Source organism: Maylandia zebra, linkage group LG17 (genome assembly GCF_041146795.1).
Source record: "Maylandia zebra isolate NMK-2024a linkage group LG17, Mzebra_GT3a, whole genome shotgun sequence".
In the NCBI taxonomy this organism is placed as follows: Eukaryota; Metazoa; Chordata; class Actinopteri; order Cichliformes; family Cichlidae; genus Maylandia; species Maylandia zebra.
The window spans coordinates 19,539,838-19,561,254 of NC_135183.1; the positions used below are offsets into that span (position 1 = coordinate 19,539,838).

The following is a 21,417-nucleotide window of genomic DNA, read 5'->3' on the forward strand; positions in this document are numbered from 1 at the left end:
GATACAAAAATACCATTTTTACGAAGGTTTGGACAGTTAAGCAAGGTTTATTAGCTTTTGCAAGAAAACTACAATGTTTTGCTGATTTGGTGAAGGGTTTTCTGATTTGTGTGTAGAGTTTTGCAAAAATAGCCAATAGTTACAAAAAATATGCTTAAGCCATCAGAAAAAACGGTAAAAACTCCTGAGATTCATAAGAACACTGCAAAGCATGAAATCTGAACAGCTTCTGTAGCTGATTTTGGGCGTGGGAACATTGTTTACTTTCATGTTGTCTCCAACATCACAGTAGATAAAGTCAAAACATTTTGTCTTCCTGTAATCAGCTCGCCACCCCTCATTTCTCCTATGAATTTCTGGCATGAGTCCAAATGGCAGTTTAGCTCTAATATGCTGATCTCTCTTTTTGTTTCCTTTGGTTTTCCTTTCATGTTTTTAATGACTCAAGATCAGAAGAAACAAACTCAGACTGGAGAATTTAATTTCACACCACACACAACCCACATGCTCATCTGCTGCAGGATTGTACACCATTACTGCCACCTTGAGGCTCATCAACTCTCTGAGATAACCCAGGATGGCATTTGCATTATCTGACCAATCCCAATTATGGAAAAGCGCACTAGCAGCAGAGCAGCTGATTTTACAAAGAAAGATAAAAATGCACTTCAGGAGGTTAGACACATGGAAGCAAAACAGCTGCTGGTTGGTATGGTTGGTATTTCCCTCTGTTGTAGTCAAAAATTGTAGTTTCAACACTGTTTGTCTGTCTAGTACAACAAGTCACAATGGAGTGAAAATATGACAACAAGTTTGTAGAAACTAAAGAAAAATCAGTGGTTGTCTGAAGATTGTACTGATATTTTTTTGTATCAGTTACTGATAACAAACTCAGCATGCAGAACATAGGAGTGGAACATAAAAGGAAGCTTTAATTCTGATAAGACAAAATAACAGAGTCCAAAGGTAATCAAGTCATCAAAAATGTGCACATTCTTACAAAAACCTAAGAGAAGCTAAATCTCTCAGGTTAAAGTCTCAAAAATCTCTAAGAAGAAAAACAGAAATCCCCCAAATTCTCTTAGATTCTCAACAGCACTGGGGGAAAAAACAAAAAAAGATTTTTCCAGAAATCATAATTTTAAGCTAAGAGGGTTTTTTTGTTTGTTTGTTTGTTTGTTTGTTTGTTTGTTTGTTTGTTTGTTTGTTTAGAAAACCAGCTTTTCCTTTTTAAATGTGTCCAGGAAACTAATAACTCATGGGAGAACATGCAAAATCATTCTAGGAACTAATTCAAAGGTGCTTCTAGAAAGAAAATTATCAATTAACATGGAAACTCCAGTAAAACTTCAAGCTCTGTTAGAATTACAAGTTTCAACAAAAAACAATTTTTTTAAATTAATTGTTCCGACTTGGGATGGCATGTCCCAGTGATACCTGAATGGCTCGCCCTTGATAAGAACCAAAACTTATTCTGTTTTTTCTCCCTTTTCCAACTTTAATGGAGGGCGCTACCTTTGGAGTAATGTCCTTCCCAGTTCCAACCCAGTTCCAACCTTCTGTCATGGCCTTGGTCTTTGACCCAGTTTTTGAGTTTCTTATGGGATTGTGATTCTTTTTTTTTTTTTTTCGATTTAAGAGATTTTCATACTAGTTTTTTGTATGATTTAATCTTCAGTTTTGCAATTTTTTTGTGTATCTGAGTTTGTTATTTCTAGCTCCTGGTTCATAAAATCTTTGTTGTGATCTCCCTCTTGGCTGTGCCATGTCGATTTGACTAATAACTAATATGATGAATAAATCTGCCCTGTTTAACCCTTTAATGGTGTTTGGACAATCAGTTATGTAGTGGAGGAGAAGGTGTGACAGTGTGGGGGTGCTGTGCTGGTGACACTGTTGGGGATTTATTCAAAACTGAAGGCACGCTGAACCAGCAAGGCTACCACAGCATCCTGCAGCGTCATGCCACCCCATCTGGTTTGTGTTTAGTTGGACCATCATTTATTTTTTAACAGGACAATGACTACCGTGGAATGGACATATTTTAGCGACCTTTTTCTTGAAGGATGAGGTGCTGGGAATAGAGAATGTTAAACTAACTACCAAGAAGGACAGTGATGAAGTGCTGTGCCAGATTGCCTGGCCTTCAGTCACCTGACCTATACCCAGTCAAGATGGCTTGGGATGAGATGGACCACAGACTGAAGGCAAAAGGGCCAACAAGTGCTCATCATCTCTGGGAAATCCTTCAAAACTGTTGGAAAACCATTTCGGGTGACGACCTCATGAAGCTCATTGAGAGAATGCAAAGCAGTAATCACAGCAAAGGGTGGCTACTTTGAAGAATCTAAAATATAAAACATGTTTTGAGTTATTTTACACCTTTTTGTTTACTACATAATTCCATATGTGTTCATTCATAGTTCAGATGCCTTCAGTGAGAATCTACAATGTAAATAGTTATGAAAAAAAAAGAAAAGCCATTAAATGAGAAGATGTGTCCAAACTTTTCACTGGTACTTATAAGAAATCGAGAGACAGAGAGTCCGATTTTGAGATCTAATTTCTTTACTATAATTGGTCTCTATTTAAGATGACTAAACACTGAAAATCATCAAATAACAAAAAAGTTACAAAGCTTTTCAGAAAATAAATTTTTGCTTTTAAAGCTATGCTTGGTATGTTAAAAAACTGGAAGGAAAAGAAAGACATTACTTACAAAGCACATATTACTATTTTTTTCTTTTCTCACTCTCTCTTTTTTTTGTGAGTAAAACACAGTGAAATAAAAACGAGGTGACATCCTGATCACGACTCCTGTTGATGCACTATAACCCAAAGGCCAGAGGACATGTGGTGTGGTGGCTCCCTTTAATATTTCCTCAAGTACATGGATCCTCTACTGTCGTCACTTTTGACCTGATTAATCATGCAGATGGTAATGAGCAGGCCCAGCAGCTATAAAGACAGAGAAGAAGAATGATCAAAATGTATTGTTTGTATGTACTGCTCCAACACTGTAATGACTGGCTTTTAGTCTAAAACTGAAGAGTTTCCAGCTTCATGCTAGTTAAAGTTGAAATCAGGAGGCTAATAAGCTACATAAGATAAATGAATATTATAGATTAAATTAAAAAGAAAAAACATTTGAAATGTAAACGTTTTGGCTTATCAAGTTTGCAACAAAGTGGCCAAAAAAGTGGACAATAAAGACTGTAACGCATAGATCAGAATAACATCTTCAAATTCCATATTTTGTTTGATTAGCAGTCCATTGACCAGAGTCAAGTACTATGTTAAAATGATTTTTCACTGTTGAACAGTTATTGAATGTACAGGTTAAAGGAGTCAAAGGTGATTTTGACAAAATCTTAAAGAACAACAGAGTCAGTGACACACAGAGGTAACCATGGCAATAAAATAAAAAAACGATAGAGCTTACTGCTATAACAGCAAATCCAAAGAAGAAGCCAAACAGGATGTTAAAGAAAAGGTTCAAAAGTTCAAGGATAATGTCATAGCAGGGCTGCAGAAGAGAAGAGAAAATGGTAATTATCTGACCAGCAGTACAGTGTACAGTGTTTTGATTGGCTGGTAGGTCAGATGATTGAATACCTGTTCATAGATTTCATGTGGGCCACTGGTTCCCTGCAAGAACACAAGAGCAAAATGTGGATGTAAATAGAAACAGTCTGTTAATGTTTTAGGTTGTTTTATTCTGGTGAGATTACACTCACCAGCCTCTTTGTTAGATACTCATGTTCAACCCCCCATCAATGCAAATCTCCTTCAATTCCGATTCTTGTTCATGTAATATAATATAATATACCCCTCCGCGAATCACTACCTTATCATGGTGGAGGGGTTTGTGTGTCCCAGAGATGCCAGGGCCTATGTTGCTTGGGGGCTTTTACCCCCTGGTAGGGTCTCCCATGGCAAGTTGGTCCTGGGTGAGGGACCAGGCAAAGAGTGATTCAGAAGACCCTTATGAGAATATCACCGAGGGAACAGTTTACCCTGCCCAGGATAAGGTTACTGGGGCCCCGCCCTGGAGCCAGGCCTGGGGAGGGTGCCTGAGGGTGAGCGGCCCGGCAGGGCACAGCCCGAAAAGGGGACATGGGCCCATCCTCCTGCAGGCCAACCACCCTCAGGAAGCGGCATAGAGGTCAGGTGCATTGTGCGCTGTGCGGCGGCCAGGAGCAGAGGTCCTGGCTGACTGATCCCCGGCAACCAAGACTGGCAATTGGGACATGGAATGTCACCTCTCTGGGGAAGGAGCCTGAGTTAGTGCGTGAGGCTGAGAGGTACTAGCTAGATATAGTCGGGCTCACCTCAATGCATGGCTCGGGCTCTGGAACCAATCTCCTGGAGAGGCGCTGGACTCTGTCTTAGTCTGGAGTTGCCCCTGGTGAGAGGCAGTGGGCTGGGGCGGGTATTCTAATATCTCCTCGGCTTGCTGCCTGTACGTTGGGGTTCTTGCCAGTGGGTGAGAGGGTTTTGTTCCCTGCACCTTTGGGTCAGGGAACGGGTCCTGACTGTCATCTGCGCTTATGCGCCAAGTGGCAGCTCAGAGTATCCAGCTTTTTTAGAGTCCCTGTGGGATGCTGGAAGGTGCCCTACTGGCAGACTTCAATGCTCACATGGGTAACGACAGTGTGACCTGGAGGGGCGTGATTGGGAGGACCGGCCTCCCTGATCTGAACCCGAGTGGTGTTTTGTTATTGGACTTCTTGCAAACCAAAGTTTGGCCATAACGAACACTATGTTTGAACATAAGAGTGTCCAAAAGTGCACGTGGCACCAGGACGCTCTAGGCCGCAGGTCAATGATCGATTTTGTAGTCGTAGCACCAAACCTGCAGCCATGTTCTGGACACTCGGGTAAAGAGAGGGGCTGAGCTGTCAGCTGATCACCACCTGGTGGTGAATTGGATCAGGTACCAGGGGAGGACGCTGGACAGACCTGGCGTGCCTAAACATATAGTGAGGGTGTGCTGGGAACACCAAGCAGAGCCCCAGTCCGTGAGATCTTCTTCGGCAGAGCTTCGATAGCATTCCAAGGGAGACTGGGGACAATGGGTCCGAATGGACCATGTTCAGCACCTCCATTGCAGAAGCTGCTGCACTGAGCTGTGGCTGCAAGATGGTTGGTGCCTATCGTGGTAGTAACCCCCAAACCAAATGGTAGTACCCAGAGTTGAAGGGAGCCACCAGGCTGAAGAAGGAGTACTATTGGGCTTGGTTAGCCTGTGGGACTTCGGAGGCAGCTGACAGGTACCAACAGGCAAAGCAGAATGCTGCTCGGGCAGTGGCTGAAGCAAAAACTCGGGTGTGGGAGGAGTTTGGAGAGGCCATGGAAAAAGACCTTCGAATTGCCTCAAAGAGATTCTGGCAGGAGGGGAACGCGGTGCTCTACCTGTACTGTGTATAGTGCCGGTGGAGCGCTGCTGACTTCGACTGAGAAAATTGTTGGGCGGTGGAAGGAATACTTCAAGGACCTCCTTAATCGCACTGGCACGTCTTCCATGAAGGAAGCAGAGTCTGGGGCTGAGGGGGATGACCCGCAAATTTCCGGGGGTGAGGTCACTGAGGCAGTTAAACAACTCCTTGGTGGCAGAGCCCCTGACGTGGATGAGGTCCGCCCTGAGTTCCTGACGGTTCTGAATGTTGTAGGGCTGTCCTGGCTGACACGCCTCTGCAATATTGCATGGAGATCAGGGGCAGTACCCGTGGACTGGCAGACTAGGGTGGTGGTCCCCATTTTTAAGAAGGGGGACCGGAGGGTGTGTTCCAACTACAGGGGGATCACACTCCTCAGCCTCCCTGGGAAAGTCTATGACAGGGTGCTGGAAAGGAGACTCCGTCTGTTAGTCGATCCTCGGATACAGGATGAACAATGTGGTTTTCGTCCTGGTCGCGGGACACTGGATCAGCTCTTTATCCTCTCAATGATATTTGACAGCGCATGAGAATTTGCACAACCAGTCTACACGTGTTTTGTGGACTTGGAGAAGGCATTCGACCATGTCCTTCAGGGTGTCCTATGGAGGTGCTGCAGGAGTATGGGGTGTCTGGCCCATTGCCCATTCGATCCCTATACAACCATTGCAAGAGCTTGGTTCGCATAGCCGGCAATAAGGGGGACTCGTTCCTCGTGGGTGATGGGCTCCGCCAAGGCTGCCCTTTGTCACCGATTCTGTTCATAACTTTTATGGACAGGATTTATAGGCGCAGCCAAGTGCTGGAGGGCTTTCACTTAGGTGGCCTCAGAATCTCATTCCTGCTTTTCACGGATGATGTGGTTTTGTTGGCTTCATCGGGTGATGGCCTCCAGCTCACACTGGAACAGTTCGCAGCCGAGTGTGAAGCAGCAGGAATGAGGATTAGCATCTCCAAATCTGAGGCCATAGTTCTCAGCCGGAAAAGAGTGGAGTGCCCACTCCGGGTCGGGGACGAGTTTCTGCCCCAAGTGGAAGAGTTGATGGGAGAATGGAGACAGAGATCGACAGACGGATTGGTGGTGTGGCTGCAGTGGTACCGGCCCGTCATGATGAAGAGAGAGCTGAGCATAAAAGTGAAGCTCGTGTGAAGCTAATGAGTGAAGCTCATTATTATTATTATTATTATTTTTTATTTTATTTTTTTTCTGTTTTATTGTTATCATCCGAATCTCAATGGCCCAACCTGTTTTGATATATGTCTTTATATCGGTTGATACTTGCTGTATTGGGCCTGATATGTTAAATTACATGTGCAAAACTTTATAAATAAAAAATTATAAAAGTGAAGCTCTCAATTAATCGGTCGATCTTTGTCCGTACCCTCAGGGTCACGAGTTCTTTTGGGCACTTTTGGTAGTGAACAAAAGAACGACATTGCGGAAAGGAGCTTAATTCGAAGGGTGGCTGGCCTCTCCCTTAGAGATCTCCCTTAGAGGGAGGTCTGGGCCTCTCTGTTTACCCTACTTGTGTGAGGAGGCCTACCCATTGTAATGTGGTGATCTTTTTGAGAGATAGCCTTTATTTGTCAGTTGCAGGTCTTTTGCCCACAACCGAGATGACAGACCTTGCCGACCGTACATACAATACACAAACATCACATTAGGGAGACAGGTCAGGCTAGGTAGCGAAGAAAAAAACAAAAGAAACAAAATGTGTAACACAAAAGGATAATACAGGAATGCACAGATATCAACACACCATAGGACAATAAACACAGACAAGCAGCATGGGAAAGTGTTCCAGTGTGTACATCTGATCTGGGACCGCTGCAATCTTCGACTGCGCCTCCAGCTGACCCGATGTCCACATCAGAGGGGAGGTAAGCGTTGGAGGTGGTGTTGGATCCGGGGCAGGGAGGGTGATGCGTCAGTGAGTGCTTATCAGTATCAGTATATGTATGTGTGTGCGTGTCCAGAGTTCAGCTGAGACGGTGTCCTTCGCCCTGCCAGGCTAAGTAAATAGTCTTCCAGCCAACCCAGGTGGCCTTGCATGGAATGGGAAGGAACAGACTCAACACAGTCGTTATCAGGGAGTTTTTGTTCGGCTCCAGCCTTGAGCCCACAGCTGGCGCCGAAGGGGTTGCCGGATTATGATGGTAATTTTTCTTTTGCAACAACTCATGAGAATTTCAAAGCTGTTCTTTAACACTCCGACACTGGTCTCTCAATCCGTCCATCGTGTATCCGGCAGGGAAAGTACCTCCAGGGCACTCGGGCTCTCCCGAGCCCAGACTTCTCATTGAGAAAAGGGTGTCAATAGCATTCAGAGACCAGTTGATCAAATCCATAATTCTCTTTAGGTTTTAGAAACAGACTGTGAGAGTGTGTTCCAGGGAAAGTAATACAAAAAACACGAGACTAGACAAGGACATAAGCAGGGAAGATAAGGGAGAGGAGAGGAGAAAAAGTGCGTCCGCCTCCTCCGAGAGCCTAAAGAGAAGTTTTTCCAGTTGAGCAGTATCTTGGCAATAATCAGGACCACAAGCAGAGGTGTTTTGATGTATTTGGAGTTTGTTTAGTTCTTCCATATCGCCAAGTAAACAGAGGGAGAGGTGGTCAAGGATTTGGGATATTTTAGTAGTTATTTCTTTCCAGACGTTTTGTATTGGTGGACAGAGCCAGAATGCTTGAAGGTGTTCATCAGTGGTGTTGAGTGTGCAGTTTGTGCAAATGTCTTATTCACTAAGTCCTATTGGAGATAAAGTATCGGAATTTCAGGAGAGGTACCATGCCTCCAAACGCACTCCTTCCGGTTCTCATCTATATATGTTCCCCCAGTTCTACAAGCTGTTCATTCTCGTTTACGTGCCCTACCCTCCCTCTTCTTTAACTCCTTCACTTCTGTTTAGTACATGGGGATCTGCTAGGCCCGGGAACCACGACCAGTCCCGTTCGAGGAATTCCCCAAACCGCAGCTGAATTCACATCCAAGCCATTTACCTATACAGGGAGTGCAGAATTATTATGCAAATGAGTATTTTGTCCACATCATCCTCTTCATGCATGTTGTCTTACTCCAAGCTGTATAGGCTCGAAAGCCTACTACCAATTAATCATATTAGGTGATGTGCATCTCTGTAATGAGAAGGGGTGTGGTCTAATGACATCAACACCTTATATCAGGTGTGCATAATTATTAGGCAACTTCCTTTCCTTTGGCAAAATGGGTCAAAAGAAGGACTTGACAGGCACAGAAAAGTCAAAAATAGTGAGATATCTTGCAGAGGGATGCACCACTGAACAAGACACACAAGCTGAAACGTCAAGACTGGGCCAAGAAATATCTCAAGACTGATTTTTCCAAGGTTTTATGGACTGATGAAATGAGAGTGAGTCTTGATGGGCCAGATGGATGGGCCCGTGGCTGGATTGGTAAAGGGCAGAGAGCTCCAGTCTGACTCAGATGCCAGCAAGGTGGAGGTGGAGTACTGGTTTGGGCTGGTATCATCAAAGATGAGCTTGTGGGGCCTTTTCGGGTTGAGGATGGAGTCAAGCTCAACTCCCAGTCCTACTGCCAGTTTCTGGAAGACACCTTCTTCAAGCAGTGGTACAGGAAGAAGTCTGCATCCTTCAAGAAAAACATGATTTTCATGCAGGACAATGCTCCATCACACGCGTCCAAGTACTCCACAGCGTGGCTGGCAAGAAAGGGTATAAAAGAAGAAAAACTAATGACATGGCCACCTTGTTCACCTGATCTGAACCCCATTGACAACCTGTGGTCCATCATCAAATGTGAGATTTACAAGGAGGGAAAACAGTACACCTCTCTGAACAGTGTCTGGGAGGCTGTGGTTGCTGCTGCACGCAATGTTGATGGTCAACAGATCAAAACACTGACAGAATCCATGGATGGCAGGCTTTTGAGTGTCCTTGCAAAGAAAGGTGGCTATATTGCTTGCTGATTTGTTTTTGTTTTGTTTTTGAATGTCAGAAATGTATATTTGTGAATGTGGAGATGTTATATTGGTGTCACTGGTAAAAATAAATAATTGAAATGGGTATATATTTGTTTTTTGTTAAGTTGCCTAATAATTATGCACAGTAATAGTCACCTGCACACACAGATATCCCCCTAAAATAGCTAAAACTAAAAACAAACTAAAAACTACTTCCAAAAACATTCAGCTTTGATATTAATGAGTTTTTTGGGTTCATTGAGAACATGTTTGTTGTTCAATAATAAAATTATTCCTCAAAAATACAACTTGCCTAATGATTCTGCACTCCCTGTATCTACTAAAACGCTGTCAAATCTAAAATAAAGACGTGGGCCTAGCTAGTGAAGTATGATTTTATATTGTATTACTTGTATGTTGGTGTTGTTAGACATGCTAAAAATGTTATTGCAGACTCTACTCCAAAACTGATTATCTGTCTGGATGATGGAGTCTTTTTCCCATTTGTTAATTTGAGCGTGAGGTGCATTATCATTAGAGGATAGTAGTTTATTTGGTTTTAAGGGTGGTTTTTGTGACTTTGCAATTTTATTGATGCTGTTTATTAGTGATGGTTGTCCTACGTTAGTGTTATTGATACTTATTTTGCTTTGATGGAGTGTTTTTGTTGGTTATGTTGACGAAATAATTTTCTGTCAATCCTGTATATGTCAATGAACTGTTGAAATGTTAAGAAGTTATTCTGATAAAATATGTGGCGGAGGTGTGTGATGCCTTTTTCTTTCCATTTAATGCCTATCAGGGTAATTTATTTGCAGTGATGTAAGGGCTATTCCATATGGGTGTTTGAGTTGTAGGTGAGAATATAGTGTTTTTTATTTTATTAATCTTCCAGCAAGCTGACAGTGTTTGCTGTTGCAGTGGTTTTAAGCCGTTGTGATGTGTGATTGTATTCCTGATAAATGGTAAATCTTTGATTAATCGATCTTTATAATCAGATTGTCTAGACCTGGATGAAGGTGATGGGTTGAATGCATCCATTTGATAAGGTATTGTAGTTGGTTATCTAAGAAGTAGTAGTTGAAATTTGGTGCTTCTAGGACTCCTTGGACTTTTGACTTTTGTAATATTTTTAGTTTTATTCTGGAGTTTTTGTTTTTCCAGTAGAATGAAGTTATTATTGTGTCCAGAATAGTGAAAAAAAAGCTTCTGCGGGTTAAATAGGGATCATTGTGAATAAATAGTTGAGTTTAGGTAATATCATCAACTTTATGGTGTTAATACGTCCTATAACTGATAGCTGTATTGTCAACCATTAATTTAAGTAATCTTTTATTGTTTTTGATAGGAGTCTTGAAAACTGCTGATGAATTTGAATGTGGTCACTGGATTGGTTTATAGAGTAGATACAGTGGGGCAAAAAAGTATTTAGTCAGCCACCGATTGTGCAAGTTCCCCACTTAAAATGATGACAGAGGTCAGTAATTTGCACCAGAGGTACACTTCAACTGTGAGAGACAGAATGTGAAAGAAAAATCCATGAATTCACATGGTAGGATTTGTAAAGAATTTATTCGTAAATTAGGGTGGAAAATAAGTATTTGGTCACCTCAAACAAGGAAAATCTCTGGCTCTCACAGACCTGTAACGTCTTCTGTAAGAAGCTTTTCTGTCCCCCACTCGTTACCTGTATGAATGGCACCTGTTTGAACTCATCATCTGTATAAAAGACACCTGTCCACAGCCTCAAACAGTCAGACTCCAAACTCCGCCATGGCCAAGACCAAAGAGCTTTCGAAGGACACCAGGAAAAGTATTGTAGACCTGCACCAGACTGGGAAGAGTGAATCTACAATAGGCAAGCAGCTTGGTGTGAAAAAATCAACTGTGGGAGCAATCATCAGAAAATGGAAGACATACAGGACCACTGATAATCTCCCTCGATCTGGGGCTCCACGCAAGATCTCATCCCGTGGGGTCAAAACGATCATGAGAACGGTGAGCAAAAATCCCAGAACCACACGGGGGGACCTGGTGAATGACCTGCAGAGAGCTGGGACCAAAGTAACAAAGGTCACCATCAGTAACACACTACAACGGCAGGGAATCAAATCCCGCAGTGCCAGACGTGTTCCGCTGCTGAAGCCAGTGCATGTCCAGGCCCGTCTGAAGTTTGCCAGAGAGCACATGGATGATACAGCAGAGGATTGGGAGAATGTCATGTGGTCAGATGAAACCAAAGTAGAACTTTTTGGTATAAACTCAACTCGTCGTGTTTGGAGGAAGAAGAATACTGAGTTGCATCCCAAGAACACCATACCTACTGTGAAGCATGGGGGTGGAAACATCATGCTATGGGGCTGTTTTTCTGCCAAGGGGACAGGACGACTGATCCGTGTTAAGGACAGAATGAATGGGGCCATGTATCGTGAGATTTTGAGCCAAAACCTCCTTCCATCAGTGAGAACTTTGAAGATGAAATGAGGCTGGGTCTTCCAACATGACAATGATCCAAAACACACCGCCCGGGCAACAAAGGAGTGGCTCCGTAAGAAGCATTTGAAAGTCCTGGAGTGGCCTAGCCAGTCTCCAGACCTCAACCCCATAGAAAATCTGTGGCGGGAGTTGAAAGTCCGTGTTGCTCGGCGACAGCCCCAAAACATCACTGCTCTCGAGAAGATCTGCATGGAGGAATGGGCCAAAATACCAGCTACTGTGTGTGCAAACCTGGTAAAGACCTATAGTAAACGTTTGACCTCTGTTATTGCCAACAAAGGTTATGTTACAAAGTATTGAGTTGTATTTTTGTTATTGACCAAATACTTATTTTCCACCATAATTTACGAATAAATTCTTTACAAATCCTACCATGTGAATTCATGGATTTTTTTTTCACATTCTGTCTCTCACAGTTGAAGTGTACCTCTGGTGCAAATTACTGACCTCTGTCATCATTTTAAGTGGGGGAACTTGCACAATCGGTGGCTGACTAAATACTTTTTTGCCCCACTGTATAATTTGGAACTGCTTAATATTGCTGTTGTGTGCAATCTTCCCAAATAAAACAGATGTGACAATGGTAGGAGGAAGGAAAGAAAATTAAACAAAACGCACAGATAAAGAAATAAACAAAAAAAATGTTAACACTGAAACACATAAAGGCATTGCGTACACAATGTTAAGAGCCTAATGACACATGAGTTCAGAGACAACTAGGTTAACTGTTCTTTTTGGATTTTATCAATTACTGTGGGGGGAGATAAAAAAATATGAATGGAATGTGAGCAAGAAAGAGGGAGGGAGGAAAGAAAGAAAAAAAGGTAAAATAAATTAGCAGCGACAATGATAGCTTTAATGATCATTTGACATATAAAAACACCCAAAATCACAACACATTTAGTCATGAAATTGTTGTATGAACAATTTGCTTTTCGCTTGACATTATAGTTCTATTCTGTAAAACCAACCTGAGGCTTGGATTTGCATCTAAGTGAGTTGGATCTTCCATTCATTGCATATCCAGTATTTGAAGAAATGCATTCACAGGAGTCAGGGATATTATTACCCCAGTCTGTGGCGTTCCTAATTCCACAGCAATGAAACTGTTAACAAACAAGAGATTGACTTTAAACAACAGGAAATACTCAACAAAATTTTCCACTATTCTGTTTTTTATCAATATAGTGACTGTAATGTAAATATCATTGCAAAACAATTCAGTCAATATATGGTGCAATCAAAATGTTTTTTGACTCCAATCTTGGCTGATCTCCCCTTTAAGGTTGGTCCTTGTTCACCTCTGGGCCCTTCCAGTGCTACTGTTATGTTTAGGTAACTTACAAGTTCTGTGTTGACTACTTGTAAAAGCACAGTTGCAACAAAATCCACTAGGGCCAGTAGAAAGACTACTATTATTGGGGTAAATAGTGCAAAAAACATTACATTTGACTGTATCTTCTCAACCATACTTCTAATGACTTCTTCTCTTATGTTGGCCTTTTGTAGTTCATTCTGGAGGGCAGTCTCTATCTGGAAAAGAAAATAACATTTTAGTATAATGGTAGAGAAATGAAGAATATATTCTCCTCAAGACAGACAGACACAGCAGGCCAAAAAGCACAGAGAAAGCAGAGGGAAAGATGAAGCAATAATAATGTTATGGATTATGAGACAGCAGACGCTTAAGCAATAATATGTCCACTCATAACCAAGAGGCCCTTCAATGGTTCCTCTTACAGCAGTTACACTTTCTGATTTTATTTGTATCTTCCTGAAATATTTTGACTGAATCCTCATTCTCTGAAATGCTACTTGCTTTCTTTTTAAAGTACCTCTTAAGTCCCATGGTCATGGCCAACTAGGACGGTTGAGTAAACTGATCACTTGGTAGTGTGTTGGTTATTGTGAGTTATTAAGACTGAGATATAAAAAGCATACTGCAGAAAGACAATGAAGGTAATTTATCTCCAAAACATAAAAATTAAGTCTAGCGGCAAGATAACAGATGGAAATACTAAATGTAGCTGATCAGACAGCAATGGAGAACACAGCAGAATTAAGAAAGAAAAGACAAGATGACCTCATTTCTTCCTGTCGCTACATTGATGCCACCATAAAACATGATGATCATTCCAATCCCCATGAAGCTTGCAAACTGTACAAACAAAACAATACAAAGAGCATCCACAGTTATTGTTCTAATAACTATAAAATTAACACAGCATCAGCTTGTTATCTTGTTTGATGTGGAGTTGTACATACTAGTTTGAGGCCGATGATTGACTCACAGCACGTAGCAAAGATTCCCAGAGAGGAAATACCGAGGACGCCGATGGCAAACAACCAACCCCAAATCATGTCTGGCAAATCAAGTGATGAGAACTCCTCCTGAATGATAGGAAAGGACACCAACAATGGATTAATCTGGAAAATTATTTAGTTCTTCAAATGAAAAAACAAATCAAAAACAATCATCCAAAATAACATTTTAGACATGACTGTCCGGTCCATGTTAGACTGACTATCCCAACCCCCCCCATGCTACCATAGGTCACACAAGAAGCATTTCAAAACCTGAACCAGGCCATACGAGGACCAACCTGCAACTCACCACCCAGCAAGTAGCATTCCTGAGTGAAGAGGCCAGCTCATTCAATTCAATTTCATTTTATTTATATAGCGCCAAACAGTGTTGGGGAGTAACGGAATACATGTACCGCCGTTACGTATTTAAAATACAAAATATGAGTAACTGTATTCCATTACAGTTACCATTTAAAAAGGTGGTATTTAGAATACAGTTACTTTGTTAAAATAAATGGATTACATGGCGGTATTTTCCTGTTTCATTTTGTCGCGGGTCAGGACTGTTTCGGTTTTGTTTGACAACTATGTTCTGTTGTTCCAGGCGGCAGCATTATGGTTGCCATGGCGACTGTGTGTTTCCTGGGTGAGAAAGCGCCTTTTTGTTGTTGTTGTTGTGTAAAGCTAATAGGCAGAATGCTACAGGTATAGCCCTAAAGAATGTAGCATCATAGGCAGTGTAGTCCGTGCTGCAGGGAGAATGGATCGCCATACCCATTATGTGTCTGTGAGCGCGAGGAGGGAGAAAAAGGAGAGTGGAAAAGTACGAGTTGTCATCAAACAAAAACGGGAGCTGGAAGCATGTAAATATAATAATAACCACTGCAGCCAAGAAGAGTGCCTGGCGAGCCCAGTTGTAAGTAAGCTATTAAGACTCGACTGTACACTGTGTTCATGTTTTCCTACGAAACAATAAGTTCCATTGGAGCAGCCTTTCAACGCCTCTCTCTGTCTCTCACAAGCAAAGGTGACCCAGACAACAAAGTAAAGCTATTTTTCAGCTACAAGCCCAACACGGAACCGACGTATTAGTCAGAGGTCCGTTTACTACAGTTCGGAGTCGCGGACCTTCAGTAACAGTAATAAATCACACAGCAATAGTACATTCACGTAGTTGTAAAAAGCATGATAATATATTAAGTAATCCAAAGTATTCAGAATACGTTAGTCTCATTGAGTAACGTAACGGAATACGTTATAGAATACATTTTGGCGTATGTATTCTGTAATCTGTAGTGGAATACATTTTAAAAGTAACCTTCCCAACACTGGCGCCAAATCACAACAGTCGTCTCAAGGCTTGTGTACTACCTTTTTCTGTTAATGGTTTATATGACACTACTGCATGTCATGTTCTTGTACTTCTGTACTAAAAATGGCAACACATTGCAAAACAGTTGGGGTCAGGTAACAAAAGGCTTGACAAATAGTTCGAAAAATAGTATGGAAAAAAGGAACAACTGGAGGAACATTTTGAAACATATTTTGTTAACTAACAACAGGTCGGTAGCATGCTGGGGAATAAAATGTGGATATATTAAACATGTTAAAAGGAAACATTTTAAAAGAAAGTGACACTTAAAAAAATCAGCAATCTGCTTTGTTCTAATTAAAAACTGAAAAATTAATGAGACTGTTTACCTTATGGGTAGAGGTCTGTAGCAATCCGTAAATCAGCCCAAATCCAACTATCTGAGGAAAGAGACTCAGATCATGTCATCTGCAATAGCAAAACCAGAGTTCCTGTATGGTTGCCTAAATGTACCAAGGAAACATTTATTCTTTAAAAGATAAATTCATCAGGGACTTGTTTTAAAAATGTTTCAAAACAAAAGAAACAAAAGATAAACAGTACCACAGAGAATTTCAAGTTTAAACTTTGGTCGATCTGCCCATTGGTTAGGTTTGACCATAGAAAACATTGGGCATGCATATATTTGTTACAGAATATATATATATATATATATATATATATATATATATATATGTAAAAAAAAACAAAATAAACACACCCAGCACGCCCCTGCGGGCGGTTTATCCTTCAAGCTCGGGTCCTCTACCAGAGGCCTGGGAGCTTGAGGGTCCTGCACAGTATCTTAGCTGTTCCCAGGACTGCGCTCTTCTGGACAGAGATCTCCGATGTTATTCCCGGGATCTGCTGGAGCCACTCGCCTAGCTTGGGAGTCACCGCACCTAGTGCTCTGATTACCACGGGGACCACCGTTACCTTCACCTTCCACATCCTCTCGAGCTCTTCTCTGAGCCCTTGGTATTTCTCCAGCTTCTCGTGTTCCTTCTTCCTGATATTGCTGTCATTCGGAACCGCTACATCGATCACTACGGCCGTCTTCTTCTGTTTGTCTACCACCACTATGTCCGGTTGGTTAGCCACCACCATTTTGTCCGTCTGTATCTGGAAGTCCCACAGGATCTTAGCTCGGTCATTCTCCACCACCCTTGGGGGCATCTCCCATTTTGACCTCGGGACTTCCAGGTTATACTCGGCAGAGATGTTCCTATACACTATGCCGGCCACTTGGTTATGGCGTTCCATGTATGCCTTGCCTGCTAGCATCTTGCACCCTGCTGTTATGTGCTGGATTGTCTCTGGGGCATCTTTACACAGCCTGCACCTGGGGTCTTGCCTGGTGTGATAGACCCCAGCCTCTATGGATCTTGTGCTCAGAGCTTGTTCTTGTGCTGCCATGATTAGTGCCTCTGTGCTGTCTTTCAGTCCAGCTTTGTCCAGCCACTGGTAGGATTTCTGGATATCAGCCACCTCCTCCATCTGCCGGTGGTACATACCGTGCAGGGGCCTGTCCTTCCATGATGGTTTCTCATCTCCCTCCTCTTTCTTGGGTTTCTGCTGCCTGAGGTATTCACTGAGCACTCGGTCAGTTGGGGCCGTCTTCCCAATGTATTCTTGGATGTTCGTTGTCTCATCCTGGACTGTGGTGCTGACACTCACCAGTCCCCGGCCCCCTTCCTTCCGCTTAGCGTACAGCCTCAGGGTGCTGGACTTGGGGTGAAACCCTCCATGCATGGTAAGGAGCTTTCTTGTCTATATATATATATATATATATATATATATATATATATATATATATATATATATATATATATATATATATACACAGTGGGGCAAAAAAGTATTTAGTCAGCCACCGAATTTATTCGTAAATCAGGGTGGAAAATAAGTATTTGGTCAATAACAAAAATACAACTCAATACTTTGTAACATAACCTTTGTTGGCAAGGTCAAACGTTTACTATAGGTCTTTACCAGGTTTGCACACACAGTAGCTGGTATTTTGGCCCATTCCTCCATGCAGATCTTCTCGAGAGCAGTGATGTTTTGGGGCTGTCGCCGAGCAACACGGACTTTCAACTCCCGCCACAGATTTTCTATGGGGTTGAGGTCTGGAGACTGGCTAGGCCACTCCAGGACTTTCAAATGCTTCTTACGGAGCCACTCCTTTGTTGCCCGGACGGTGTGTTTTGGATCATTGTCATGTTGGAAGACCCAGCCTCGTTTCATCTTCAAAGTTCTCACTGATGGAAGGAGGTTTTGGCTCAAAATCTCACGATACATGGCCCCATTCATTCTGTCCTTAACACGGATCAGTCATCCCGTCCCCTTGGCAGAAAAACAGCCCCATAGCATGATGTTTCCACCCCCATGCTTCACAGTAGGTATGGTGTTCTTGGGATGCAACTCAGTATTCTTCTTCCTCCAAACACGACGAGTTGAGTTTATACCAAAAAGTTCTACTTTGGTTTCATCTGACCACATGACATTCTCCCAATCCTCTGCTGTATCATCCATGTGCTCTCTGGCAAACTTCAGACGGGCCTGGACATGCACTGGCTTCAGCAGCGGAACACGTCTGGCACTGCGGGATTTGATTCCCTGCCGTTGTAGTGTGTTACTGATGGTGACCTTTGTTACTTTGGTCCCAGCTCTCTGCAGGTCATTCACCAGGTCCCCCCGTGTGGTTCTGGGATCTTTGCTCACCGTTCTCATGATCATTTTGACCCCACGGGATGAGATCTTGCGTGGAGCCCCAGATCGAGGGAGATTATCAGTGGTCTTGTATGTCTTCCATTTTCTGATGATTGCTCCCACAGTTGATTTTTTCACACCAAGCTGCTTGCCTATTGTAGATTCACTCTTCCCAGTCTGGTGCAGGTCTACAATACTTTTCCTGGTGTCCTTCGAAAGCTCTTTGGTCTTGGCCATGGCGGAGTTTGGAGTCTGACTGTTTGAGGCTGTGGACAGGTGTCTTTTATACAGATGATGAGTTCAAACAAGTGCCATTCATACAGGTAACGAGTAGGGGACAGAAAAGCTTCTTACAGAAGACGTTACAGGTCTGTGAGAGCCAGAGATTTTCCTTGTTTGAGGTGACCAAATACTTATTTTCCACCCTGATTTACGAATAAATTCTTTACAAATCCTACCATGTGAATTCATGGATTTTTCTTTCACATTCTGTCTCTCACAGTTGAAGTGTACCTCTGGTGCAAATTACTGACCTCTGTCATCATTTTAAGTGGGGGAACTTGTACAATCGGTGGCTGACTAAATACTTTTTTGCCCCACTGTATATATATATATATATATATATATATATATATATATATATATATATATATATATATATATATGTATATATATGTATGTATGTGTATATATATATGTATATATATATGTGTGTGTGTGCGTGTGTGTGTGTGTGTGTGTGTGTGTGTGTGTGTGTACATATATATACGTATATATACACATATGCATATATATATATACAATATATATATATATATATATATGTGTGTGTGTGTGTGTGTGTGTGTGTGTGTGTGTGTGTGTGTGTGTGTGTGTGTATGTATATACATTTATGTATATATGTATACTTTTGCCCTCAGTGTTTTACTTTAGAATATATGCTTAAGAAGAAAAAAATTCTCAGAGTGCTCATTGCTAGAAGCAATGTAAATGTAATTTTAATAAAACATAGTAGGAAATATGTGTGCTAAGCATTAAAAATAAATCCTTATTTATTTGTTCTAAATTATGGAAAAACAGCTTCTTCTAACTGCCCAGTCTTTTAATCATTATATCTTGCAGCACTGCTTCACCATGGTAAAAGACAAAAAGGCTTCAGTGGTTCATAGTTAGATTAAAATATGAGAATGCTGAAAATAGTTTTTCCATTTCTGCATGTATGTCTTATTGTTGGGTCTTTACCTTACAATGTAAAGTGCCACGAGGCAACTGTTCTTGTGATTTGGTGCTACATAAATAAAACTGAAGTGAACAATTTTCTTTTTTTTTAAATAAACTTGTGAAAAATAAATCCTTTTAGTTTCTCTCTTTCCTTCAACATAAATAATAACAAAAATCAATAAATCAATCATCAAAATGAAATCCTAAAAACAAAAAAATAAAGATTCCACTTACTGCAAAAAGCACATTGAAGAAGACAAAAATGCACTTGAGACATCCATTAATTTTCCCCATCTTCAATTTTTAGAGGTGATGCAGTGAGGTTGTAACCCAGAGTGTAAGAATGTGCAGCTTTTCTGCCGTTTGTGAACACACAGAGTGAATGTGAATTCAGGAGGACGCAGAAGTGAAACACAAAAGGCTTCTCTGAGGACAAACCCTCACATCTATAGTAAGACCTCATAAAACACATGCAGTTAGAAAAAAAAACATGCTTTAGTTCTCATGAACTTAATAACAGGAAGCAAAACAAAAACTGAAAGAAAAAAACATATCAAAGAATTATTTCTGACTACTGTATAAAGAACACTGGCAAACAGAATGGGGGGGGGGGAGTAAACGTAATACAGCAGAGATAAGACTGCAGTCCTCCAGTCTTCCATTAAGAGCCTCAACATCGTCTTGGGTTTTGAGAGGTAAAACCACCCCTTCAAGGAATTATGCAACTAAATCAATTTTTCTACTTCAGCAAGGTGTGGTGGGGCGTGGTTTGCGGTGCCGTGCGGACGCACCTGCACGGCATCCGCAATCACGCCCGCCGTGTTAAAACACGGGGACTCAGGGGTTGGTGTGTGTGTGGTGTGACGTGAATTAAATAAAGTTGGCTCTGAACGTTGCTCCGTGGTCCCGCCGTGCCTTATTCACGCCACATTGGTGCCGAAACCCAGGAGGCGGCACGGCGGGTCCGTATCGGAGCCAGGGAATGGAGGAGCTGGCCCGGAGGGTGGCCAAAATGGCGGCCGCCCAGCGGGAGCAGGCGGCGGAGGTGCGTCGCCAGCAGGAAGAGCTACAGGACCGGTCCGAGCGCCACCTGGAAAGGATTGGGGAGCTGGTGGCGCTGCTCTGGGCCTGGGCGCCACCCCTACAAGTGTGTCCCGAGGACAGTGAAGCGGTGGAGGAGCCGTGTGGGGCACCTCGGCAGCCGGAGGTGGTGGACGAGTCACGCGGGGGTCCGAGCCTGCCGGAGGAGGAGGAGCAGCCGGGTGAAGGGCTGCTCCTGCCGGGAGCGGTGGAGGAGCCGCTCCAATCGGAGGCGGAGGACGAGGCGGGCGAGGGTCTACACCTGCCGGAGGAAGAGGAGTCGCTCCACCCAGAGGTGGACGAGGGGCTGTGCCTGCTGGAGGCGGAGGCGCAGTGCGGGGAGCCGCTCCAAACGGGAGTGGCGGAGGCGGTGGCGGAGCAGCTGTGTGAGGAGACGGAGGTCCCTGCTCCAGGGCAGCCTGCGCAGCCGGAGTTGGAGGCAGAGGAGCGGGACAGCCCCGCTAAGCCGGGGGTCGGCGGGCTGGCTAGTCCAGCCTCGCTGCCACCAGTCGATTCTGCGCGCCTGACGTCTGCCCAGCCGCCTGGGTACAGGAGCTCACGGCCATGCCTGTGGGGCCGTGTCCGCTTGCTACGCGGCCGACCTCCGGACCAACTTCGCCGTTGCCGCTGGATGCGCGGGCGGCCACCAGAAGGGACGCTTCCCCGTCGCCTGGGCTGGGGCGCCGATGTTTTGGGCCGAGTCTCGCCCCAGTTCGCGGGGGGGGGAGTAGGTTCGGCCAGATTGCTCCCCGGCCTCAATCGGGCGATGGGGGTATGTGGTGGGGCGTGGTTTGCGGTGCCGTGCGGACGCACCTGCACGGCATCCGCAATCACGCCCGCCGTGTTAAAACA

General features: G+C 43.3%; 1 protein-coding gene across 1 annotated transcript; it reads right to left on the reverse strand.

The window, feature by feature from the left end:
• Positions 1 to 930: 930 nt before the first annotated feature.
• On the reverse strand, positions 931 to 20,008 carry LOC101476195 (tetraspanin-8). The gene is made up of 9 exons (XM_004566478.2): positions 19,720 to 20,008; positions 15,903 to 15,953; positions 14,160 to 14,285; positions 13,978 to 14,052; positions 13,341 to 13,427; positions 12,866 to 13,000; positions 3,616 to 3,648; positions 3,443 to 3,526; positions 931 to 2,958 (listed from the first exon to the last, which is right to left on the reverse strand). The coding sequence occupies exons 1-9, from the start codon at positions 19,777 to 19,779 to the stop codon at positions 2,872 to 2,874; spliced, it is 738 nt and encodes a 245-aa protein (XP_004566535.1). The 5' UTR covers positions 19,780 to 20,008; the 3' UTR covers positions 931 to 2,871.
• Between the last annotated feature and the right edge of the window lie 1,409 nt (positions 20,009 to 21,417).

Bases quoted from the DNA above. Each gene is read 5' to 3' on its own strand.
- LOC101476195 (XM_004566478.2), bottom strand. From the start codon at position 19,779: ATGGGGAAAATTAATGGATGTCTCAAGTGCATTTTTGTCTTCTTCAAT. The intron at 15,954-19,719 runs GTAAGTGGAATC...CTCTTTCCTCAG, and splicing joins TCTTCAATGTGCTTTTTGCA to ATAGTTGGATTTGGGCTGAT. The intron at 14,053-14,159 runs GTATGTACAACT...TTGTTTGTACAG, and splicing joins CAATCATCGGCCTCAAACTA to TTTGCAAGCTTCATGGGGAT.